We start from the raw sequence: 21,778 nt of genomic DNA, 5'->3' as shown, positions 1-21,778 counted from the left end.
TTCAGTGTTATTATTATTTATTTAAATCAGATTTTAATTTTATTTTTGTAACAAAATAAAATATGTTTTTATTTATTTATTTTCGAGTTTGATTTTTTGTAATCAAACAAATTCTCTCATTTCCTTTATTTCTTTTATATTTTGTTTATTGTTAAGTACACAAACTGAATTAATTAATTACAGTGAAGATTGTCTAACATTAAGAATATAGAAAGTGCACATGTTTGCATTTATAGAATTCACATATATGCATCCTGTATTCCTAGACTTTCCAAATAGCAATGAAGGGTTTTGGATATATAAGAGAATAATTTCGCAAAGGTTAAACTAGCAAACAACAATGAAGGTTGTTGGATATATTAGAGAATAATTTCTCAAAGGTTACAATAACTGTACGGGAAAGAAATAAACCTTCTCGTATAATCCTGTTGATCAAGTCTGCGCTCCTCTGTACGTCGTAGCTTTACTCCCTGAAAACACAAACGTGAGCTAGTCGGCGGGTGTGTGCCGGATACCTCTCCGATGCCCAAGTCAGCAAAAATAGACAAATAGACGAAGCTTTGTGTATTCGAGAGTCAAAGTTGTGTTACCTCTCCTTAGGTGATGTTGTGAGCGTTTATAGGTTTCGCGTGGCACAATCCTAGTAAGACTTTTACTCATCCATGTAGAGTCCTCCTAGGAGTCATACTCCTGAAAGATAATGTTTATCCTTCAACACCCCCCTCACTGCTTAAACCAAGTGAGATGGTTTTACCATGGTCGGATTCCAATATGACCGAGGTAAGCATGGCTATGCTAAGCGTAGACTAGACCGAACTATAGCTAGTTTGGTCCTTCCTTTCACTGCTCTTATCTTGGTTTCCCATATACAAACCATGGTGTGATCAAACCGAGCTAATCAAACAGCACGGTTCTGACCGAGCTACCCACGATAAGCCATGACCGCGCTAACTTTGAGTATGGTGACCGGGCTATATGCAAAGTTTCTCTAGACCGGACTAACTTCAAGGTTCTTTCGGACCAGGATAACAATAAGGCTTACCAGGGCTGGGCTAACTACAAGCTCCCTTTCATCCAACCCTTCTTACTGTGGCCTAAAGAACGGCCCATTTACCAATCTCGGCCCAATTTAGGTATAAATTACCCTCTCAATAACCATATTGAATTTAAGGCGTGCTTTGGAAACAAATTAATATAATTAAAAAGTTAAAAAGTTATACAAAATAATTAAAGATTTATTTTATCTTTTTGGTATAAAAATGGTGAAACAGATATGCTCTTTTAACCTCATCGCCAGGCCATATTATCTCATAGCACCCATAAGCATTTGCAGGCAGTGCTATAAAAAAAAATGATCCCAACAAGTGACTATAAAGAATCAAACTCAAACCTTGAGTAAAAGCTCGAAATCTATTCACAAAAATCTACCCGTTGGTATTAAAGATTTATTTTCATTCTTTTATATATATATATAGAAAAATGCTCCCGACCTCTAAACCTTCACCACTAAATTAGCACTAATGACGTGGCTGGCTTACGTGGAAAACGGATACAAACTCGCCCATTTCCCCTCCTTCTTATTATTTCAAATTTCAAATTCATTTTGAACACACAATACATTTGCAGACTCACTCTATTCTTCCTTCTCTTCTATGTTATGCCTCTCCTTGGCGACCTCCTGCAACCCGATCGGACGAGTGCGGCTCTCCAACCCCGGCGACGACGCAGCTTCTACAACCCCGGCGACCCGACGAGCGCAGCTTCTGACGACCAACGACGACCGAGTCTCTCTCCGTCTTCGCACCGGACTCGCTTCTCTCGACAGATCTGTGTGCACAAGTCAGTGAAATAATTTCTCTCTCTCTCTCTCTCTCTCTCTATATATATATATATATGCCTTAAATTGTTGAAGACAGATTGTGACTTTGACTTTGATTTCACTTTGATTTCATCTATATATATATATATATGCCCTAATTTGTAAAACACAGACTGAGTTGAATTCATAGTAATGAGATTTTCATTTGTCTTCTAAATTCAACCATCCAAATATATCAGAAGAGAAATTAATAGATAATGATTTAAAGATTGCTGATAGTGTGTAACTTGAAATAAATTTGAATGTGTATTTTTCTGACTCAATTTTTTTGGATGTATAACAGGAATTACGGACATTGAGATTCACTTTCTCCAAATTAAGTTCACAGCTATTGGAGTTTACTTGGACTCTGAAATTGTGGGACATTTGCAGCAGTGGAAGGGCAAAACAGGAAAGGACCTAACTGAAGATGATGACTTCTTTGAGGCCCTCATTTCTGGTATGATTTTCAGTTCTACTATTTAAAAAGTAACATTATATTCATAAATCTTAGTTATTGTTAAGAATTTCTATTATACTTTATAAGATTGTTATGAGAATATGATTAGTCTTAAGCTTCCAGATTCATTAAATTGGTCAGAAAATTTGATGTCATGATGGTAAATTCAACATTGCTAACACTTTCTTGCTAAAAACATGGATATGCAAAAATATATGGTTTTATATAATTATGATATGTCATTATGTCATATATGAATATATCATTCACAAATAAAATAATAATAATAAAGTGAAATCTAAAATTATTTTCTATAAGTCTGTATTAATTTTCTTTTATCTTTGTATCCTAAAATAACTATTTCAAACTTTAGAATATTAGGTGTTTGAGGACAAGCTAAAAAAGTCAACTTTTGGCTTTAAAAAAATCAAAAAGTTGCTAAATTGTTTGTCATCAACTTAAAAATGCAGATATTACATGACTTTTTCACACAAAAAAAACTTGTTTAGCAACTTCCCAAACTCATTAGCTGTTTTAGCTCCAAAGAAAGTTAAAAGGCCATTAGTTTCATTTGTGTCAATCGATGAATTTGTATGTTTCCCCATGTGTTTGAAGAGTGTCTTGTAAATAATTTTTAACAATAATTGGACGCATTTAGACAAGTGCCCGACCAATACATGTCTGGAAGTAGCTGATGAGAGTCTTTATCCAACACAAACACGACACCGACACACCACTTTTTAAAAAGTGTCTGTACTTCTTACCTTTTCTGATAGTTGCTTTTGAGTTAATGCTACCTTAAGGTCTCAGTTTTTACGAAATTGGTTCTTGGCCATGTGGTTGAAGTTGAACTCTTTTTAATTCAAATTTGCAACACCAGTTGAGAATTTCTTGAGAGTTGTGGTGATCAAGGAGATCAAAGGTTCTCAGTATGGAGTGCAGCTAGAGAGTGCAGTGAGGGACCGATCAAAGGTTCTCAATTTGGTTCACTAAATGTGAAATAATATATACAATCAAACCTTTACGAACCAACAAGGGAACACAACTAAAATTACCTCAAAAGGATGTTTCAGGTCTCCAAAACCATTCAGTTTGTCGTATACAAAGTAAAGTAGAGAAACAATTCTGGATAAAATGGAATAATATTCAGAAACTACAAAGTGAAAATTAAAAATAAATAAATGAATAAGCTTTTCTGTAATATGTTCAATCTTCAATGTGTCTAATATGTGCCCTAAAATTCATTTCAGATGCAAAGAGCATATCTCCTTGAAAAAGTCAGTTGCCCCTCTCATCTTTCAAATGTTTCTATTACATGCTTCCATTTGTATTGATTTATTAGAATTTCCAGTCCAAACATTTGATAACTGTTCTAATAAAAAACAAAGCTTGTGGAATTATTACTTATTAAACAAAATAATAGGGATTTATGTATCTTTGATGACTGATTTATTCATTATTTAACATAAACACTTTTGACATTTGTGATGAAATGACTTTTGATGGACAAAACAGTATTTTGTATGTTGAGAACAGTGTAACTTATAGACTGAGTAAGTTTTTTCATGCTGAAGTAGGTTTAACCTAACCATATCCAAGCTTGACTTGCTATATTTTTTTGCAAGTTCAAGCTTGGTGTTACATCAATGTAGGACTGCTTTAGGGAACTTGGGCTATGCTGCCTATATTAGGTATTACGGTGGGTTTTGGTTTCAAAATGTAGATTTATAGGTGATAATGTCAACTTCATATTTCGCTTCATATTTTTGCAGATGTCAACTTCAAGTGTTAATTCACAACGTAGGGAGGAAGGGCAAGTGCGAATGGACAATACACCAACTGTCACCGAACAACTTCAAAGCGTAGGCGAACATCTTCGATTTCAAAGCGAACAACATCAATTTCAGAACGCGCAGATGCAAAAATTACAAAGGGGCATAAATAGAAATTCGTGTTGTATTAATGGGATCTTCATCTTGCTTGTAATTGATGTTATATTAATAATGAAGATGTAATAATTTGTATTCAAGTTAGAACATGTAATTGGTGTTGTATTAATTATAAAGATGATATGTATGAAGCTTTATGATATATTACAATTATGGATTAAGAAGTATGAATATGTAATCATGTGGATTGTTTGTTATCTGCTTGGAACTTTGAAAGTTATTTGTTTGTCTGCTTGAACACATATTATGAACATATTTTGGACAGATTTTAGGCTGATTTCGGACAGATTTTGGTCTGATTTCGGACTGATTTTGGGCTGATTTTTGACATATTTTGGACTGATTTTGGGTTGATTGTAGGCTGATTTTGGACAGATTTTGGGATGATTTTGGACTGATTGTAGGCTGATTTTGGGTTGATTTTGGACAGATTTTAGGCGGATTTTGGACAGATTTTGGAATGATTTTGGACTGATTTTAGGCTGATTTTGGGCACATTTTGGACTGATTTAGAACATAGATTCTGTTTGTCTGGTGCTTCACAGATTTTTGCATACATTGTTGTGTATTTGAACATACATTGTTGTGTATTTTAACACAGGTGCTTCACAGCTTTGTCTTCATTGTTAACACAGATAATTGACAGATTGTGAACACAATTGAATCACATTGTTGACAGATTTGGACACATATGGACATAGGTTCAACACATTTTCAACACAGATTTGGACACATTGACAGATTGACAGGTTGTTGAAGACAGATTTTTGCACACAGGTTTTTTAACACAGTTTTGAAGACAGATTGTTTGAACACTGGTTTTTCAAACACTGGTTTTTCAAACAATTTTGAAGACATTTCTGCACACAGGTTTTGCAAGACAGATTCAAATACAGGTTTTGATTCACATTGTTTCACACAGATTTTTTCAACACTGGTTTTTCAGTGTTGAAGACTTTTGTTTTCACACAGGTTTTCCAAGGCAGATTCGAAGATAGGTTTTTTTCACATAGTTTTGAACACAGAGTTTTGTACATAGGTTTTTGAAGAAAGATTTTTTGAACACTGGTTTTTCACACAGTTTTGAGAACATATTTTTTCCACACTGGTTTTTCAAGATAGATTTGAAGACAGGTTTTTAACAGATTTGTAACAGCTTTTTTCACACAGATTTGGAACACATGTAGTAGATAGAGCACAAATATAACAACATCAATTGGGAACATTAACTATAACAACAAAGTAGGGAACAACATCAATTTGTTCTCAACCAAAAAATAAAGAAACTGAACAATCCAAAAATATATTAAATAAATTATCCAAAACAAAATAAAATCCAAGTTTAGTCACATAAAAGGCATTACAATTACAAGTTTCCAACTAACGAAAACTACCGCCACGGTCATTGTGGTTCATTTGTACATTGAAGTCAACAAATGAAGATGGTACAGCTCCATAAATTTGATGCGTAGCAGTCATAGATTGTTGAGTTCTCGTAAATCCCGGTGTGCCTCCAATACAGTCCGACGGGGTAAGCGATGTGCCAACTCCATATATCTGAGTTGGGGCATTTATGAAACTTTGTCTTCTCATAATGTCCACACTTGCCGGGGTGAGAGATATGCCTCCAATAGCATTGGCCATGCGTCCCTATTCAATTAAAATGAAATGTTAAAATAAATTGTAAAATAACATAAATTGTTGAATGTAAATTCGTATGATGTACACGTACCGGCACACATAAACTATTTTCCATGCCAACCATACAAGGATAAAGCTCTCTACGTACACTATGTTCAGGTTGAGATTGACATTGGCCTTCACCTTCACCTTCACCTCCAAGCACCTTAGTACCCTATATTCATAAAAGTTCATGAATGCTTCAATTGTATGACATGATTACAATAAAATATGAGTTGAATAGAGAGTAATGAATACCAATGTACCTTTGATTTGTTATGTTTTCTTTTGCTTGCCTTCAACCGATTCACTATTTGATCTACTTTGGCGACCTTTCTTTTAGTAACTGGACGACCTTTTCGCCGAGCAACCAAAGGACTAAGCAACTTGGTATGACTGATTGTCTGTCTATTAATGCTGCCAATTGGGGAAGATGGTACATTACTAGTAATAGGTGGTACATTACTAGTCGAAGGTGCTACATTACTCCCACCACCTTCATCATCTTTCATCACTTTTGCCTTGATTTCATCCAACCCACGGTCGATAAGTTTTATTTTCCCTTCACAGTTCCCAGCAAATTGTACAATGCCAACCAATTTTCTATTCATCTTCTCATACACCTTTGCATTGAAATCATCCCCAAAGCCAGTGTATGTGGTTTTTATGCATGTGTACCCTCTATCCAAATCTTTTCGCCATCGTGGTAGAATGTATTTATGTGGAACCTCATTTATGCATCTTGCAATGAGCACAACGAGTGAGTGAGCACACATGATGCCCCTAAATTCAAACAACCGGCACATACATTGCACATCAAATTCGGTCGAATTATAATAGACAACAAAGTCCACATGCTTCATCTTCCCAAAAAGTACCATAGCTTCCTTTACAAAATATGTACAAATTGAACCCTCTTCTTTGACCAGAAACGGCTGACAATAAACTAATCTCTTCATCTCTACTTGAACTTCTTTGAATTTTGCATTGGTGTAGGCATCCTGAAATTGCTTCTCAAAACCATACACAGTTAGGCAATCAAAGACTTTGTGCCGAGACTTGAAGTCAGCTTTCTTCTCTTTCTCTACCTTACTTCTCAAGGCATTGTCATATTGTTCAACAAATTGTTTTAATGTAGTCTTTGGGTTGACATATCCATCAAAAAAGGCATTCATACTCTCACTTCGTTGTGTCGTTGACATGCCAGCCCAAAAAATATCTTTGACATAAACAGGAACCCATCGCTGTCGCTCATCATATAACACCCCCAACCATTGATTCTCATAAAGATTGAATTTTGCAATCATCTCTTTCCATTTCATCTCGAATTCATCTTTTGTGAATGTGTCATACACTGCATTTTGCAAATCCATCTTCATGGATTCATATTGGGAATACCCTTTCAATTTCTCCGGAATTTTCTTCATGATATGCCATAAACACCATCGATGTCGAGTATTGGGGAAGACAATTTCTATCGCATTTTGCATAGCTTTGCACTGATCAGTTATTATAGCTTTTGGGGGATGATCTGACATGCAATTTAACCATGATTTGAATAGCCAAACAAATGTATCAGTGTCTTCACTAGATAACAGCCCACAACCAAGCAAAATCGACTGTCCATGGTGGTTAACTCCTACAAACGGAGCAAATGGCATATCATATTTATTAGTGAGGTAAGTTGTGTCAAATGAAACAACATCTCCAAATTCTTTGTAAGCCGCTCGACTCATTGCGTCCGCCCAAAACAAGTTTCTTATGCGAAAGTCAGTATCAACATCAATCATATAATAGAAACTCGAATTTTGTGCATGCATCCTCAAAAAATATTTTTGAAGTGCATCGGAATCTCCTTCTCCAAGCCTTAATTTTCTAGCTCTGTCAATGTAATTTCGTGCATCTCGCTCATCAAATGTTAATGACTCATAACCCCCAGCTTCAACAACCATTGAGTGATAATTTCTAGACACCCCAATCCCTGCTTGGTCATTAATTTCTAATCTTCTCTTCACAGGAGTAAGAATCTTCTTATTCATTGCAAAATGACGTGAGTCGGTGGGAATCAAGTCATGGTTATGGTCAAGGTTAACTGTGGTTAACATAAATCTCCCATCCTTTTGTAAGGTTGCCCGTACCCTTGCTTTACAATCAATTTTTGTAGACAAAGATGGCTTTAGAGGGTTTACTTCTGATTTTTTGATTCTCTTTCCCGATCGAGAACATTCAATCCCAAAATATCTTAATTCCCCATCATCGCCACAAACTTGAGTTTTATAAGCTATGGAAAATCCAACATGTTTAGCATATTTGGCATAAAATGAATGCACTTCTTGCTTTGAGCTAAAACACATACCCCTCTTCGGTTCCTCAACTTCTTCACTCTCATTTAATAAAGGATTCTCAGCACTGTTCGAACCATTCTCCATTCCTGCTCATTCAAAAATACCATATGAAATCAAATGATTTAATAGATTAATAGAATAATAGAACCAAGCTATTATGTTATTACTCTGTTATACTTACACATATACACACAGATTAACAATGCAAGCTCTTGAACAAATTATAACATATTACCCTTTCAAGAGACTATAACATATTACTCTTTCAAAAATTAACAGAGCTTCAAATTGTAGCAATTTCTAATCTGTAAGAGCTTGAAATTCTAACAATTACCAGATTAACAGATTATAATAATTTCTAACAATGCAAGTTACCAGATTAACCCAAAATCTGTCCAAAATTAGATTGACAATTTATAACAATTTAACAGATTTGGATTGTCATATTATCTGTTAATTAACAATATACAGATTTTGGACTGTTAATTAACAAATTAGCATTCCCAAACAATATACAGATTCCCAAACAATTTAACAGATTTGGACTGTCCAAACTGTAAATTGTTATAATCTGTTAATTAGCAGATTTTGGACAGAAATTTTGAACACATATTAAAACTGTTAATTTTGATAGAAATATGTTAATTAATAGATTAAAACTGTAGAGCTTAAAACTGTTAATTAACAATTTCCATAGTAGATTAACAGAAATTATATTTCATTACATATTTGGCATTCTCAAAATCTTATTTTATATATATATATATATATATATATATATGTATGTTTATGTGTATATGTATGTTTATATATATATGTTTATATATATGTATGTAAGTATAGAGGAAGAGATGGACAAAAACCACAGATAAACTTACCTGGATGAGGGACAACAATCGGATAGGGAGACGCCGGACGGAAACGCCGGAGACGGTGCACTAACTTGAATACGTCGGATGGTGGAGGAGAGGGATGGCGGAGGACGCTTGAACGAGAGGGGGAAGACGCTTGAGCAAGACAAAGACGCTTCAGAATAGACACAGTTTTTTCTCCCTCTGTTATCAGATTTTTGGGCGGGAATTTTTTTTTTTTTTTTACAGTGCGTGAAACACACACACTGAAATATGAAGGTCTGATTTTTCCTTCCCTATTTGATGCCACGTAATTAGAGCTCCGATTAGTGGTCGCAGTTTAGTGGTCTGAATCGGAGCTGATATATATATATATATATATATATTGTGCAAAGTCAAAATCTACTTCAAAAAAAATCACTTCCTACCTAACAAAAGGGAGGGGAAAAAAAAATCACTTTCCAAACTTTAAATTGAAGGTTTTAACTAATAAAAAAGGTAAATTATAAATTGAAGGTTTTAACTAATAAAAAAGGTAAATTATAATTGTTACTTTGTGATTTTGAAAATTACAAATATCTTTTTATTAAAAAATTTTATTTAACAAAATTAATTTTAAAAAAGTGAAATTTCTAACAGTTCACCTATATAATAACAAAATTATTTGAATTATTAATTGGAATAAAATTTTAATATTATTAAAAACTGTTAATTGACTTGATGATTTATTAATAAAAAGACTTAGGCCTTGTTTGGTTTGTTTTTGTAGAGTAATTTTTGAGATAAAAAGTACGAAAACTTGTTTGGTTTGTCTTTTTTCAAAAATGATTTTGAAAAATTATTTTGAGGAGAGAGTTTTAAAAAAAGTGATTGATTTGATATGTATGAGAAATAGAGTGATTTTGGAAAGTAGGTAATTAAACAAATTTTTGAGATTTTTTTTGAAAAAATTTATTTGGTTTGATTATTCTTGAAAATTTGTTTGTAGAGAATTTTTTCCAAAAATTTTTTTAAAAAATAAACCAAACAAAACCTTATTTATTATGAAATTAGAAACCTTAAGAAATGTAATGTAATTTTTAGAATCACAAGACATAATTTATAATTTAAAATGTAATTTTTAGAATCACAACACATAATTTATAATTTAAATAAATCTCAAGACATATGTTTATAATTTATTCTCAAAAAAAAACGACCCGACCCATTTATAGTCCAAACAAGATCATAAGATGGATATGGAACGCGTGGATAGGATAGCTAAGGAATCCTCACGTGCACATTATAACGGACGGCAGTTTGTCAGCACCTCCACCCCGCACTGTTAGCGGCGGCGCTCTCTGGACTGCTTCCACGAACCAATCCAAGTGGAATATTCATTTCATTCATACTCAACAACCCTAAACCCACATGACTACTCTCACTCTGTCTCCTCCACCTCCTCTCTCTCTTCTCCACCTCCCTTCCCATGCGACCCACCGCACCCTATACTTCCCTCCTATGGCTATCCTGCGCCACCTAACCCTCCACCACCACCGCCGCCGCCGCCTATCCTCCATCGCAGCCGCCGCGCTCCGCCAAGACACCACCGTCTGGACCCCAGCACCTCTCGCTGCTGTCAAACCCGCTGCCGAGTCCCTCTTCCACGTCACCATCGACATCTCTGAGTCCCCCGACCTCGTCTCCTCCCACACCGTCGCGGGGCAGTACCTCCAGCTCCGGCTGCCGGACGTCGAGAAGTCTTCGTTCCTCGCCATCGCGTCTCCGCCGTCGTTGGCGGCGGCTAGAGGCGAGTTCGAGTTCTTGGTGAAGAGCATTGCTGGATCTACGGCGGAGCTGCTCTGCGGGCTCGGGAAAGGGGATTTTGTTGAGTTGAGTCAGGTTATGGGGAGAGGCTTCGATCTAGATCAAATCTCGCCGCCTGAGGAATTTCCGACTGTTCTGATCTTCGCTACTGGATCTGGAATTAGGTGAACCTTCAATTCAGTTCTTTATGAATTCGTGTGAATGAATTGTAATCATCACTTAATAATTCCTATTTTGTGATTTGATTTCAAATTATGATAATTAAGCTAATAGAATTTCTTTATGGAACATATGAATCATCTATGCATATGTAGAGTAAAGAAAGTGACAAAATCATAATAGCTTCCTGAAAAGCAGAATAGAAAAATTCACAGCAGGAGCAATGTAGAAGTGGAAGCATAGTTTGCTAGTAGAAGCTGATCCTCTTGAAAACAGTTCCATTTGATATTTTTAAGTTAATTTGAGAAGATAGAAATAGCAAAGTTTTTCATATAATGAGGAGCTCTCTCTTTTGAAGGATTCCCATGGTTTTGTAGCTTCTTAAGACATGTTTATTTAAAAATTTATTTAAATCAAATGGGTGTTTTGGAACTTATTTCCCAAGGCATGTGGAAGTGAGCTTGCTAAACATGCTTCAAAATCAAATTTTTTTATTTTGAAATGGAAGTCAGCTTGATTTGAAGTGGAAGTTTGGTAGTACAAGTCTAGAGAAAGCATGGTTGCTAAGCACATTTATTTTATTTTTTTTAAAAAGGGTGTTTGTCAACTATGTTTTTGCTTAGCTTGAAAAATAAGTTGTAAAAGTCCCCTCCAATTTAAGTAAGTTTTTTAAAAAACAGACTTTTATTAAGAAGATTGGTTTCCTGGAGTATCACATTTAGTTTGTGGTCTAGTACTTTGTGATCCAATGATATATAAAATTTTAGTAAGTTCAAATTAAGGATTGGTTTGACAGGCACTTTTCAACTTGATACTCTTATCCAGCAAGCACTGAGGAATTACATACATAAAAGTGTACAGATGAAAAGCAAATCCATTTGAGAGAGAGGGAGAGAGATAACAAGTTACGAAATACTTTGACATGCGTGCATTTTGCTTTCTATAAATTATAACGAAGTATGTGATCTTGTTGGTGAATGTAGTTGTAATTAAAATAAACTCTTTTTTTTATCAGTAATAGTGTAAGTATCATTCAAAAAGGAGCACCAAGGGGGTGCCTTCCATTTACAAAAACTGATACACATCAAAATAAACTAAATGCTCTACAAAATCTAAAAATTGGTCCAATAATGGTTTAACCCCACCCGAGAACCAACTATATAAAATAGTCAATATTCTACTTTGAAAATGAAAATTGGAGTCTTACTCCATCAAATGATGTTCTATTATGCTCTCCTTGATGGTCCATGTAAGACCCAAAGGACCTAAACACCAACATCTCCTCCTCCTCTTACTAACTCTAGCTTCCCTCCAAGAAAGTAACTCTGAAACCGAGGGTACACCTAAGTCACACCAAACAATACAGGAAACAATGACCAAAGCACTCTGGCCACCTCACAATGAATAAGAAGATGGTCCACTGATTTACTTTCTTCCCTGCACATACAACGACAATTCAAAAAAAAATTATCTGTGGTTCGAATCTTCCCCAACGTCGCAGTCCAGACGAAAAAAGCCACCTTGGAGGGGGCTTTAGACTTTAGTCCCCCAAATGGCCTTCCAAGGAAAAAGGGTATCCCTCCCACCAAGAAGAACAATCCCTATTCAAATTCTCATACATTGACTAGTCTTCTCTCGAATCTCTGTACCCCAAGTCACACACTGATTTCACTGCAAATGATAATCTCTGCTGGGAGCAAATTCAATATGTCACCTAGGCCTGGAGAAAGATGGCTGCCCCCTTACAAACTTAACCACACATGCTTTGTCACCTTGTTAAAGTGTACTGCAGAAGGTATGAGGTGGTTGAACCTAGAATCTGTTTTCTCCATGCCACCCTTGTTTTTAACTCTAACATCTTTGAAGCCTACAGGGATCTGTCTCAAGTTCATTTTTACTGGAAGCACTAATTTGCACTAGGGTTACATCTTGCTTCTTGTTTGCATAGCCACTTGTGATGAGAAATTTTTTTTGAATCAAAGGAATGAAAGTAATTCCTGTGATCATATTAACGGTAGTGAGATGTGAAACTGAAACCTCAAAACTCTCAGTTAGTTCTCCTTTATGATCTCCGTGTGGAATCTTCGTAAAGTTGGTTCCTGACTCGATTTACAACCTACCACACTACTGTTGCAGCTCTGAGTCCTATCTTCTTTCAAGCCAAGATGCCCTTCAGCCACTGTGATGGGTTCTGAAATTACAGCTCTTGCTTTTTCATCACAGTTCTGACTGCATGCAATATAAAAACCACATAACCTAATTGCATGTTGATTTCTACATTGATTATCAATGATTATATCCCACTGATGAATCTTTTAAATGTTCTTATTCTCTTCACTTGGATTTGATTCCAATCTTTTGCGCGTAAGGCTTTGACTTCATTTAGTGCAGTGCAATGTGTGATTGGCTGATTATATGCATTATTTTGCATCTGGGCTTGGTGGAATGAGGCCATTTTTCGTGTGAAAATTTTTTAAGATAGCACACACATAAGCAAGCGTAGATTATAGTTTTCGTGTGCGCTTGTTGCAGGTTTTCATGATGTATTCTCTTATTCACTGTTTTCACTATACCTTACTGCATGCAGCCCAATCCGGTCTTTGATTGAGTCAGGATTCAGTGCCAATAAGAGACCTGATGTGAGACTCTATTATGGGGCTAGAAACCTTCAAAGAATGGCTTATCAGGTTTCATTCAGTGGCTTGCTATTCAAGTTACATTTTCATAATGTCCATTTGTGCATAATCAACCACCATTGCCTGCTTGATCAGAGTTAATATTGAAGTTTATGTTTCTGCCTTCTTTAATAGGATAGGTTCAAAGATTGGGAATCTTCAGGTGTTAAAATTGTTCCAGTATTATCACAACCTGATGATAATTGGACTGGTGAACATGGTTATGTACAGGTAGGCAGTGCATGTGTGTTCAATTTGTATGCATACTTAAAGTTGAATTTGACATCTCTAAGAAGCAACTTCATTTTTAAATTTTTTTTTTTTTTTGAAACTGTTACTTTTCCAGGCTGCTTTTGCAAGAGCCAAAAAAATTTATAGTCCCCAGGCCACAGGTGCTGTGCTCTGTGGACAGAAACAGATGTCTGAGGTTTGTCAATTTCATGTGCTATTCAATTTCTTTCAGTCAATGATTACTCTATTTAAAGTTTTTCCTGGATTTTTATTTATTATGATTACTACCTTTTCCTGTTAACGGTTTTATCGTAAAACAGCATGCTTCGTGCTATCAGACCTCAGAAAATGTTGACAATCATTGCATGTTTGGTGCTGTGATGCTTACTGTATTCCAGTCTTGTTTTGTTTGTTTTTACTTTGTTGTTAGTCTGGTTAGGGTAGATATGATTGGTTTTAATTGACGAGTTTAGGATTCAGTTTTTAATCTCAGACATTTGTGAATTACAGGTTTTTTTATTTTATTTTTTATTTTTTTTAAAGATAGCACAAAAGGTATTTTAGGGCTTCTTCCCCTGACTCATAATTTAAGTGGTCTCATGCGATCCTTTGTGTGACCATCATTAAGTCGGGTCTGGGTTGCCTGCTGTAACAGAAGTTTGCTCTTTCCTCTGTGGAGATACAAACCTGTAAAAATAATTTGCCACAAGTTGTCTGACAGAATAAACAACAATAGTTGTAGGAAGATAGATATTCATCGCAATTTTGTAAGACTTCCTAGCTGCTGTTTTAGAGGTGCTTTGCTTGTACATGCTGTCATATACTCTACATGGGATAGCATAGCTTACATGAGGAAATTGAAGCTGATGAGTGAGTGGCAAAGTGTAGAAGTGAAACTACTAGATTTCTGGCTGCATGAGGGGCCATTAGTATGGTGCATGTGAAAGGTTAAGAAGAATATTGAAAGGATTAGAAGATTAAGCAATGAGATCAAGTGAATGGAGTTTTGACCATGTTGTCCAACCCTTCACAAATGGTTGCAAGTAAAATCTCCTCGGATGTTGTAGGCAGAAGAAATCAAGTATTAAAATCTGTTTTTGGGGATCAGTTACTCTTAAAATGGACTGCTGTCACTAAATAACTCAACCAATTTGTATCTTTGGGTCATTTGGTGTGTAGGCTGTCACTTTTTTTTTTCCCTTCCAAAAGTGCCCTTCACATCTAATAATCTAATCACTACCACATCCAAAGAATGACACTTTGCTCATTCATCAAAGTGCCCCTCAATCATCTAGATATCCAAAACTTTAAATGCAAATGCATCGTGTTTGCACCCACCGCTAGTATGTTTATATGTATGAATTTATATCTTATATAGGAAGCATCTTCATTATTCTGCAATGTGGAGAAGTAGAAAATATATGAAGAATCATGTTTGTTGAAATCAGAATGAGGAATATTAACAGTTAAAATAACTGGTTCTTGCAGGAAGTTACTTCGCTTCTTGTAGCTGATGGAATTTCAAGTGAGAAGATATTGAAGAACTTCTGACAACCCCATTCTTGGGTTTCATAGTTGTATTATTGTCGAGTAGAAGTTGCTATGGATCTATATCTATTCATTCTGTGATGCTGAGTATCAAAGTTTCTCGGCTTGGAAACACAAAATAAGACCAATTTTGCTATTTCTGAGGTTCTTATACACACTGGAGCTGTCTTTGAAGATTGCCTCCAGCAGCCATATCATACATCTCAATTATAGTTGATTTTTCAGTGATCTACAAGGCCTCAACTGAAACAGAAGAGAAACATGCTAATCGTGAAGGACTCCATACCCGGAAATTGGCCCGAAGTAATTTTTCCTTGTACATTGTGTCTTCAATTCTGACAGGAAACCAGCCACACTCCATATATTTGTATTCATTCATAATTGCCAAAGGACATGGCCCATCTTCTATAATTGACAGCGGCTTCAAAAGTCATCTCTCCAATCTGTTCAAATTTGCATTTTTGAAAGCTCCTGTTCATTTTCATGGAATTGTTTAATTTCTTAGCATTGTTTGGAGATGATTGATTGACGACCAAAAAACAATAGAAGCAATACAAATACATGTGAATATCCCCAGCAGCAAGCTCTATTCAAGACCAAAGTACAATGAAATCATCTAAACAAAATTGCATGCAATACAACCCCCAGTTTCCAATCTATCAACAATGTAGCATCTGTCATTGGAAGCACATGACACAGCGCAACCATGCGCGCACAAAAAAAAAAAAAAAAAATCTGCAAATAACAGTTAGCATTCAAACTGAAATGTAAAACAAAATCAATGAGATTCAGTCATCAATATTGCAGTTCCTTCAAAATAACCCAGCAAAGCCTCCTCAAAATTCAAGGTCAATCACAGAAACATTTTTTGTCGAAGCATGAGCTCCAATCACCTAAACCCATAAATAAAACACAGCAGAGGATGTGCAATGAATTCCTGAATAAATTGAAGTTCCATCTAAACGTTTTGTGGGTTATTAGCGCCACCATTCTTGCTCAGGTTTACAGCCGTATGTGAACCATCATCCACGTGCTTTCCATTCACTTCTCTCACCTGTGGAAGCTCACTATTCCACTGGTGCTCCTGTTCATCTGACTTTTGCTGCTGATGCCTGTGATGATGGTGGCGATGGTGGTGGTGATGATTGCTTTTGTGCTTTCCTCTTTTGCCCGATTCTCCGTTGTCATCATCCGATGACTTTCCCAAAGATCGGCTCCTACGATCCCACCTGCGGTCATCAGATTCTGAGGAGGTCAAGTCATGACTATGAGATCGATGATGAAGTTTGTGGGGCTTTACATGACTTTTCCTTCTGATAGCATCACTGTCATTGTCACTCAAATCTGATTCTGACCGCCTATGCCGTTTGTGATGCTGTGTCTGACTTCTCCGCCTGATTGCTTTGGTATCCTCATCGCTTAAAGAATCCAAACCAATAGAATGTGACCGCCGATGACGCTTGTGATGCTTTGCATGATTTTTTCTTCTTCTCGCTGCACCATCATCGTCACTTGAATCTGAATCACCAGAATCCAAACTTGAACCATGACGCCTATGCTTCCTGTGGACCCGCTTCTTTCTCCTCTCTTCTTCTGAGTCACTATCATACCCATCACTAGAGCCAGAGGTTCGTCTCCTTCGTTTTTGCTTGGATTTCTTCTCCTTCCTCTTCTCATTGTCACCAGAGTCAGAATGGCTGTGTTTCTTATGCTTTTTGTGGGACCTCTTCAATGCCTTTCGGTCATCCTCACTGCTGTCACTGTCACTATCACTACCAGACCATGACACAGACCTACGCTTATGCTTTGCAGCCTTCAGCTTCTTCTCCTTGGCTTCAGCCTCGGCTTTTGCCTTTCCAGCAGCTTCAAGCTTCTGCTCCCATTTCAAGGGGGCTTCTTTCCTCTCCATGACTCTCTTCTTTTTCTCCTCGACCATCTGCATAAATTTCTTGCAGTCCATTTGGATGAAAAAACCAACTCAAAACCTGCATTTTGGTATGATGATGACCAGAAGTACATCTCAAAGAAGAGAAGGAAATAATGTTAGTTCTTCCATCATGAAACTCCATTGCAAAAATATAACCATGACAGCCTAAAATGTCTTTTAAAAACCATGTTTATAACTAACATTTGTACTAGTATTCCAAACAATTGAAGTAGCATATTTTGGATAATAATGCGATAAGAACTAAAATAAGCATTCACAAAAAACAAAACAAAATGCATCTGATGCAATGGTAAGATTCTTGTACACATCTCCTCTATAGAGCAAGAAGTTGCACTCTGTGCACTAAAAGCCTTGACAAGAACAAAATTAGAGTAACCAGATAAAACTTTTGTGGGGGTCTCAAAGTCAGTTTGTATTTTTCATTACATCAATCCAACCCATAAATAAGTAATGAATTTTGTTCGACATCTCCACACAACACAACTCTAGCAAGATGATGACCACACAAAAAAAGCACACAGGTGATCTCTAGGCATTTCAATGTTCACACTTCTACACCAAAGGACATTAATCACCTCTCAAAAACAGTTGCACAGAAATTCTAAGGGGTAAATCGATGTTAATTCACAAAACACATGGGAGGACTTTGCAATTGTCAAATATCTTAAAGGAGGTCAATGTAATTCCCCCAATTTTTTTTGCAAATGGAAATTAGATTGCAAACCACTAAAATGTTGTTCATGCCATTTTATGAAGCCTTTTGGAAGAAAGTATAAAAAATTTTGTTGTGTTCTAATTAGGGCTGAAAAACTTAAAGCAGCAGATGCTACATTTTAATTATATCACTCAACCCCAAATGCCAACTACATGTGTTGAGATTGTATGCGGTAGAGATCACAACACATCAACCTTTTGTAGAGATGGACCATTGATGCAAGGTTCTTAGCCTTAAAAGTCACATGAGAGGGGAAGAAGAATAGAATAGAACGCAAATGGGACTCCATTTGCATTCTTCAAGCTGTAGAAACATAATTCATAATGGCCTTGCAAAAGTGATACAATTTTGTCAAGTATCTTATGTTTAAAGTAGCCCAAATCACTAAGAATATGATGGAAAAACCTCAAATCAAAAATCATTTTTGCCCCCTTACCCCTCTCAACACAAAGCCACCAACACTCAAAACTAAAATTTCGGAAGTATACATTAAACATCAAGAACCACCGCACTATGTGCAATGCCTAAGTTACGTTCTCGTGAATTAAAAGTACCCTAAGAGCAATATGCCAGTGTAGACAAGTCAAGCTTTCACCATTAACATTATTTTTCTATTCCACAAGATGGCTCTTATATTTAATTAAGTAAACTAATAGATTCTAAATACATCTACATAATTCAAGAAAACTTAGATGATAATAACAATTTTTAATGCACTTTCATCATCCAAAAAGTAAAGGAACAGTAGAAATCTGAGTCGGCTTTCTTACCTTATGCAAGAAGGCTTACTGCTTCAAATTGCAAACTTACAAAACTCCCGAGATAAGAAACACACTACCCAAGAAAATCTGCAAAATTCCAAACATGGATGTTACAAAATAAATAAATAAAAATAAAGAAATCTAGAAAAGGGTAAAAGCAAAGATCTTTAAAAGAAATTAAATAAAAAACATCTCTGAGATGAGACCGCTGTTTGATTCAAAGGAAAATATTTGCATTAATTTTCCCCCAATTAGCTAAATTTCCAGGTAAAACTTGCGGAAACTGGACTACAAAATAGCATTTTTCACAGCATATTAAGTCAATAACATATTTCACGGCATATTAAGTCTCAACCCTAGACCAACTACGCCTCAAAATATATATGTGTGTGTGTGTGTGTACATATATACGCAATCAGACCGAGAATCAGGTTCGATCTATGAAACTACCCATCAATCTCCAACACCCAAACTCTAGTCGCTGCACAAACGCCTCAGACTTTGGTCAAATTGATACCAACATAGAAAGAAAAGAAAACAAAAAACACCATTGAAAATAATAAATCCATGGACTTTGAAGGAAACCCTAGACGGAAGATTTGTGTAATTAACGAAACCCTAGACATTATAAAGATTGAGAAAAGACATGCATACCTGCCTCACAACAGATCGAAACCCGTCGAGCTCGAGCAGTGAATTTTGTACTCAGCTTCTCTCTCTCTCTCTACAAACTTCGTTGATTATCTGATTATATATATATATATATATATATATATATGTGGCGTATGCGCGTTGCGCACTCCAACTCTTTTCAAAATATTGAACGCGGTGTTTCATTTACCGAACCAGGGGCTGCGCCTGGCCGGTTCACGGATTTGTCCGGTTTTTTTTTTTATTATTATTATTTATTTATAATTAAGCATATTATACTAATCTCCTTACAAATTGGAGAAATTATAGTTCAGCCCATTTGTTTGAGAAATTACACAAACTTCTTATAACATTTACAAGATTCATTTGGCTACGGCCAACTAAGGACATTTCTAACGGTATATCAATTTTTTCATTAAATTTGAATAAAAATTTTATTTGATATCAAGTGTTCTAGCATAGAGTTTTGTAATCGACCGGCTAATATAATTTTTTCACAAATTTTTACCTTGAGATGGTCATCCGATGGTAAAAATCCAACGGTAATGAACAGTAATTTAATGAAAGGCACATTGATCTTCAGTTTGATGAAAGAAAAGTGAAATCTTAAATTTGATGATAGATTTGATTAATCATTTAAAGAGCAAAAAGTAATTTTTTTCATCAAATTTAAATTTAATGATGGATTTGATAAACCATTGAAGATAGTTGGTTGGGATTAAAAAAGTACAAAAAATAAAATATGTTAAATAAATTAATAAAATAAAATATCACATCTAAATCATAACTATTTTATTTTTCTCTCATAAAAGTTTAAAAAATTAAAAAATAAAAATAAAAATAACCCAAATAAAATATTTTGAGTACCAAACTAAAAAAAAATCCCTAATTCAAAAAACTATAACTAAAAAATTTTTGCCAACCGATAAGATGGATAATTTCTATGATAGAGAAGTTCAACTAACCTACCCCATCATCTATTATCAAGCCTAATTAAAATCAAATAAATAAAAACTCAAAGTCCATGACCCAAGTCAATCCTAAAATATGTAACAAAGATGAAAGAGATGAACCTATCGTTTGGAAACAGATTATTTTAATAATTTTTTAATTAAAATATAATCTAAAAAAAATTAATATATTTAGAAATATTTTTTTTACTTTTTACAAAAATATATGGACAGAAATAATTTATAAAAAAAAAAATTGCTAAATTGACATTTTTGCCCTTTGACAAGGCTTACCATTCAATATGTGAATTTCAATTCACTTGACCTATTGTCAGGTAAAGTGACACGGCACGCTGGTTAATAGGATGTATGTAGTGTAAGAATGGCAATAGGCCGAGGCTGGGGATTACACTTCCCGTTCCTGATCTCCGAAGGTATAAAATTTCCCGTCTCCGCCCCCGATCCCCGACGGGGAACCCATCACCCCTGCCCCCAATAGGGATTGGGTCTCCCTGACCCTGAAAAATCCCCGACTTTTTTTTTTTTTTTTGAATTTTGCATATCTCATTTTTTTTTAAACAAATAAAAATAATATATATAAAAGCATAATCCAATAATGTCCAAACATAAACATCCAACACAATAACAAGAAAACAAACAAGATACAAAACAACATCCACACCACCCAAAAATAAATAAATAAATAAATAATCAATCCAAACAACACCTATTTTTTGCTTTACAAAAAAAATAAAAAAATCACTTGTGAATTTTGCAAAGTAGCATGCACAACCAACATTATTACCTAAATCCTACAATGAGTCAAACAATCCCTAGAGAAACACACACATACACACACACACACACACACATATATATATATATATATATATATATACGGGTATAATAGTAATTTGAGTTCGAGGCAGAAACGGGGACAATGTTGGGGACGGGAATGGGCCGGGGTTGGGGCCAGGGAACCTATCACTGTCCCCAGCTCGAAAATTGTCAAGGATTCATTTTCGAATACTATCCCCAGCTCGTCGGAGTATTTTTCGAGAAAAAATGTTCTAATCAAGGTTTGAGGGTCCGGTCCTCATCGAATCGGGTTCAAATTGTTATCCCTAATAGAGTGGGAAACATAGTGTTGTGATCAATCATAAGTATTGGACTTCACCATTTTTTTATTCG

The 21,778-nt window shown here is 35.5% G+C and overlaps 4 protein-coding genes across 5 annotated transcripts; 2 read left to right on the top strand and 2 right to left on the bottom strand.

The window, feature by feature from the left end:
* Positions 1-1,508: 1,508 nt before the first annotated feature.
* LOC114288973 (uncharacterized) lies at positions 1,509-4,434 on the top strand. Its single transcript, XM_028232603.2, has 3 exons — positions 1,509-1,839; positions 2,163-2,318; positions 4,091-4,434. The coding sequence occupies exons 1-3, from the start codon at positions 1,653-1,655 to the stop codon at positions 4,108-4,110; spliced, it is 363 nt and encodes a 120-aa protein (XP_028088404.1). The 5' UTR covers positions 1,509-1,652; the 3' UTR covers positions 4,111-4,434.
* Positions 4,435-5,647: 1,213 nt separating this feature from the next.
* Positions 5,648-10,523, bottom strand: LOC114269414 (protein FAR1-RELATED SEQUENCE 6-like). The gene is made up of 5 exons (XM_082872400.1): positions 10,466-10,523; positions 9,171-9,299; positions 6,214-8,378; positions 6,000-6,122; positions 5,648-5,917 (listed from the first exon to the last, which is right to left on the bottom strand). The coding sequence occupies exons 1-5, from the start codon at positions 10,521-10,523 to the stop codon at positions 5,648-5,650; spliced, it is 2,745 nt and encodes a 914-aa protein (XP_082728526.1).
* On the top strand, positions 10,295-16,029 carry LOC114309844 (fruit protein pKIWI502). Its single transcript, XM_028255685.2, has 5 exons — positions 10,295-11,113; positions 13,696-13,795; positions 13,919-14,014; positions 14,130-14,210; positions 15,503-16,029. The coding sequence occupies exons 1-5, from the start codon at positions 10,554-10,556 to the stop codon at positions 15,563-15,565; spliced, it is 900 nt and encodes a 299-aa protein (XP_028111486.2). The 5' UTR covers positions 10,295-10,553; the 3' UTR covers positions 15,566-16,029.
* Positions 16,030-16,120: 91 nt separating this feature from the next.
* LOC114309843 (FAM133-like protein) lies at positions 16,121-19,867 on the bottom strand. Of its 2 annotated transcripts, none has more exons than XM_028255682.2 (3): positions 19,641-19,867; positions 18,996-19,073; positions 16,121-17,581 (listed from the first exon to the last, which is right to left on the bottom strand). In XM_028255682.2, exon 3 carries the CDS (start codon positions 17,520-17,522, stop codon positions 16,521-16,523), a length of 1,002 nt encoding a protein of 333 aa, XP_028111483.2. In that variant the 5' UTR covers positions 17,523-17,581; positions 18,996-19,073; positions 19,641-19,867; the 3' UTR covers positions 16,121-16,520. The 2 variants fall into 2 exon arrangements, with proteins under 2 accessions (XP_028111483.2, XP_028111484.2); XM_028255683.2 differs by having other exon boundaries at positions 16,121-17,547; positions 19,641-19,792.
* Positions 19,868-21,778: the final 1,911 nt, after the last annotated feature.

The sequence above is a fragment of the Camellia sinensis genome, chromosome 5, assembly GCF_055761805.1.
Source record: "Camellia sinensis isolate YWXY chromosome 5, ASM5576180v1, whole genome shotgun sequence".
Taxonomy (NCBI): domain Eukaryota; kingdom Viridiplantae; phylum Streptophyta; class Magnoliopsida; order Ericales; family Theaceae; genus Camellia; species Camellia sinensis.
The sequence above is the reverse complement of the archived record's forward strand: the minus strand, read 5'-3'. Positions and strand labels throughout refer to the sequence as shown.

What these genes read in the sequence shown, in the direction of transcription:
- LOC114288973 (XM_028232603.2), top strand. Translation starts at nt 1,653, where the DNA reads ATGTTATGCCTCTCCTTGGCGACCTCCTGCAACCCGATCGGACGAGTG. An exon ending in CGACAGATCTGTGTGCACAA is followed by an intron (nt 1,840 to 2,162) that starts GTCAGTGAAATA and finishes GATGTATAACAG; the next exon opens with GAATTACGGACATTGAGATT. An exon ending in CTTTGAGGCCCTCATTTCTG is followed by an intron (nt 2,319 to 4,090) that starts GTATGATTTTCA and finishes ATATTTTTGCAG; the next exon opens with ATGTCAACTTCAAGTGTTAA.
- LOC114269414 (XM_082872400.1), bottom strand. Translation starts at nt 10,523, where the DNA reads ATGAATATTCCACTTGGATTGGTTCGTGGAAGCAGTCCAGAGAGCGCC. An exon ending in AGAGAGCGCCGCCGCTAACA is followed by an intron (nt 9,300 to 10,465) that starts GTGCGGGGTGGA and finishes GTCTTGCTCAAG; the next exon opens with CGTCTTCCCCCTCTCGTTCA. An exon ending in GATTGTTGTCCCTCATCCAG is followed by an intron (nt 8,379 to 9,170) that starts GTAAGTTTATCT and finishes TTGAATGAGCAG; the next exon opens with GAATGGAGAATGGTTCGAAC.
- LOC114309844 (XM_028255685.2), top strand. Translation starts at nt 10,554, where the DNA reads ATGACTACTCTCACTCTGTCTCCTCCACCTCCTCTCTCTCTTCTCCAC. An exon ending in TTCAAAGAATGGCTTATCAG is followed by an intron (nt 13,796 to 13,918) that starts GTTTCATTCAGT and finishes CTTCTTTAATAG; the next exon opens with GATAGGTTCAAAGATTGGGA. An exon ending in GACAGAAACAGATGTCTGAG is followed by an intron (nt 14,211 to 15,502) that starts GTTTGTCAATTT and finishes TGGTTCTTGCAG; the next exon opens with GAAGTTACTTCGCTTCTTGT.
- LOC114309843 (XM_028255682.2), bottom strand. Translation starts at nt 17,522, where the DNA reads ATGGACTGCAAGAAATTTATGCAGATGGTCGAGGAGAAAAAGAAGAGA.